Raw genomic sequence first — 3,304 nt, forward strand, 5'->3', positions numbered from 1 at the left:
CTCTGAGTGGGATCACGTGACCCAGCCCAGATTTTTTTTTTTTTTTTTTTTTTTTTTTTTTTTTCTCCCCCTTTCGCTCCCCCCTCCCCACCAATTCCGGGATTGTTTTATTTTTTTTTAATTCCTTTTTTTATTCTACAAATACAAAAGGAGGGGGGCGGGGCCGCGGCCTCAGGACACGCCTACAAAACGGGGGCAGCCAATGGGAAGCGGCCCCGCCCCGTCAATCAACCTGAAGACACGTGGAGGAGGGGCAAAAAAAAAAAAAAAACAGCAGGGACCAATCAAAAATGGCTCCGCCCCCCCTCAGCTGTGAGGCGGGGCTCGTCCAATCGCCTGAGCTCCTGGAGGCGGGAAACGAGACAGCCCCGCCCCCTGCTCACCCACAGCCAATGGGAAGGTGGGAACGGTGGTGGGCGTGGTCAGGATGCGCCCCCCACCCATTTGGAGGCGTGGTTTATCGCTATGTGGGCACCGTTTGTAGTGGTCACGCCCCTTTTTACCCTACATGGCAAGGGGGGCGTGGCTTGTGACGAGTGCGGGACTGCGCTGTGGGCGTGGCCACATCACAACGGGCGGGGCCTAAACCAAGCCACGCCTTTTGATTGGACAGCGTTGGCCTGATGGGTGTGACCACATCAAACCCCGCCCCTTTTTTTCTGCATAGCCCCGCCCATAGTTCATCGATCCGGCTCGGTGGGCGGGGCCCGGTGGGTGTGGCCTGGGTGGGCGGGGCCTGGGTGGGTGTGGCCGGGCCCCGCCCTCAGAGCAGCAGTTTCCCGTTGCGGTGAATTTTGAGGATCCGGCCCAGGCGCTGCTTGGCCGTGGCCAAACCCTTCCGGGGCCGCTTCCCTGCGGGAGGGGTTGGGAACGGGGGATGGAGCAGCTGGATACCCCAAAATCCGCCCAAAAAATCCCTCTGAGACCCCCTAAACCCCTCAGAGCCCCCCAAAACCCCTCAGATACCCCCAAAACCCCTCAGACCCCCCCCCAAAAACCCCTCAGAGCCCCCAAAAACCCCTCAGACCACCCCCAAAAAACCCTCAGACCATTCCCAAAAACCCTCAGACCTCCCCAAAAACCCCTCAGAGCCCCCCAAAACCCCTCAGATCACCCAAAACCCCCTCAGACCACCCCGAAAAACCCCTCAGACCACCCCCAAAAACCCCTCAGACCACCCCCCAAAAAACCCTCAGACATCCCCAAAACCCTTCAGACCCCCCCAAAAAACCCTCAGATCCCCCAAAAATCCCTCAGAGCCCCCCAAAACCCCTCAGAGCCCCCAAAAACCCCTCAGACCACCCCAAAAACCCCTCAGATCCCCCAAAACCCCTCAGATCCCCCCCAAAACCCTCAGACTCAGAGGACTCCCCCCCAAAACCCCTCAGACCCTCCCCAAATTCCCCAAACCCTCCCCAGACCCCCTCAGACACTCTTAAACCCCCCCAAACTCCCTCAGACCCTCCCCAAATCCCCCCCAAACCCTCCCCAAACTCCCTCAGACCCCCCCCCAAACCCCCCCAGACCCTCCCCAAATCCCCCCAGATACCCTCAAACCCCCCCCAAACTCCACCCCACCCCCCCGCCCCCCTCACCGTGGGTTGGGGGCGCCGTTCCGGGGGTCCCCCCCCGGCGCTGGCTCAGGAAGACCCCCGGGGCCATGGGGGTGGGGGCGCGGCCGGGCTGAGCCCCCCCGGGTGGGGGTCCCGGCCCCCCAGGCCGGGCCGTGTACTCGTGGTCGGCCAGGCTGGGGGGGTAGGGGGGCTCCTGGGGGGTGGGGGGCTCCTGGGGGGGGAGGGGCTCCACCTCGGCTTCCACCCCCCCCACCCCCAGCTCCGCTTCGGGCTCGGCCTCAGCCCCTCCCCCCACGGCCTCGGGGTCTTCGTCTTCTTCCTCCTCTTCCTCTTCCTCCTCTTCCTCTTCTTCCTCCTCCTCCTCCTCCTCTTCCTCCTCGGGGAGGGGGGGGGAGGGGGGGGCGGCGCTTGGCCGGGCCCTTCCTGCGCTGCAGCTTTCGGTGCTCCTGGGGGGGGGGGGGTGAAATTTGGGGGGGTCAGGGGGGGTCTGGGGGGGGTCTCAAAGGGGGTTGGGGGGATTTATGAGGGGTCGGGGGGGGTTTGGGGGGGTCTCAAAGGGGGTTTGGGGGGATTTATGAGGGGTCGGGGGGGGTTTGGGGGGGATTTGGGGGGTCGGTTAGACAGGGTTTGGGGGGGTTTGGGGGGGGTTTGGGGACTCCCAGTGCTCCCAGTCCCCTCCCAGTCCCTCCCAGTGCTCCCAGTTCACCTGCTGGGCCAGTTTAGCACCCCAAAAATCACTCAGAGACCCCAAATCTCCCCCCAAATCACCCCCTAAAGTTCCTCCCAGTGTTCCCAGTCCCCTACCAGTCCCCTCCCAGTGCTCCCAGTCCCCGCCCAGTCCCTCCCAGTTCACCTGCTGGGCCAGTTTGGCACCCCAAAATCACTCCCAGACCCCAAATCATCCCCTCCAGTCCCCTCCCAGTTCCTCCCAGTCCCCTCCCAGTGCTCCCAGTTCACCTGCTGGGCCAGTTTAGCACCCCAAAAATCACTCAGAGACCCCAAATCTCCCCCCAAATCACCCCCTAAAGTTCCTCCCAGTGTCTCCCAGTCCCCTCCCAGTCCCTCCCAGTGCTCCCAATCCCCTCCCAGTCCCCTCCCAGTGCTCCCAGTTCACCTGCTGGGCCAGTTTGGTACCCCCTAAATCCCCCTCAAACACCTCCTGACCCCCTAAATCACCCCAGACCCCAAATCTCCCTCCAAATCACCCCCTAAAGTTCCTCCCAGTGTTCCCAGTCCCCTCCCAATCCCTCCCAGTCCCTCCCAGTGCTCCCAGTTCACCTGCTGGGCCAGTTTGGCAGCCCAAAATCACCCCCTAAAGTTCCCCCCAGTGCCTCCCAGTGTTCCCAGTCCCCTCCCGCCCCCTCCGAGTGCTCCCAGTCCCCTCCCAGTCCCTCCCAGTGTCTCCCAGTTCACCTGCTGGGCCAGTTCAGCACCCCAAAATCCCCCCCAGACCCCAAATCTCCCCCCAAATCACCCCCTAAAGTTCCCCCCAGTGCCTCCCAGTCTTCCCAGTTCACCTGCTGGGCCAGTTTGGCACCCCAAAATCCCCCCGAGACCCCAAATCATCCCCTCCAGTCCCCTCCCAGTGCTCCCAATCCCCTCCAGTCCCTCCCAGTGCTCCCAGTTCACCTGCTGGGCCAGTTTAGCACCCCAAAATCACTCCCAGACCCCAAATCTCCCCACAAATCACCCCCTAAAGTTCCTCCCAGTGTCTCCCAGTCCCCTCCCAA

The 3,304-nt window shown here is 62.7% G+C and overlaps 1 protein-coding gene across 1 annotated transcript; it reads right to left on the bottom strand.

The window, feature by feature from the left end:
- Positions 1-102: 102 nt before the first annotated feature.
- On the bottom strand, positions 103-2,886 carry LOC148217828 (uncharacterized; the record flags this gene model as incomplete). The annotated part of the gene is made up of 3 exons (XM_088158460.1): positions 103-852; positions 1,596-2,020; positions 2,853-2,886. Coding segments are annotated over 3 exons (548 nt in total), but the record flags the coding sequence as incomplete, so codon positions are not given.
- Positions 2,887-3,304: the final 418 nt, after the last annotated feature.

Source organism: Sturnus vulgaris, unplaced genomic scaffold (assembly GCF_052056855.1).
Source record: "Sturnus vulgaris isolate bStuVul1 unplaced genomic scaffold, bStuVul1.hap1 Scaffold_2125, whole genome shotgun sequence".
NCBI classification, from domain to species: domain Eukaryota; kingdom Metazoa; phylum Chordata; class Aves; order Passeriformes; family Sturnidae; genus Sturnus; species Sturnus vulgaris.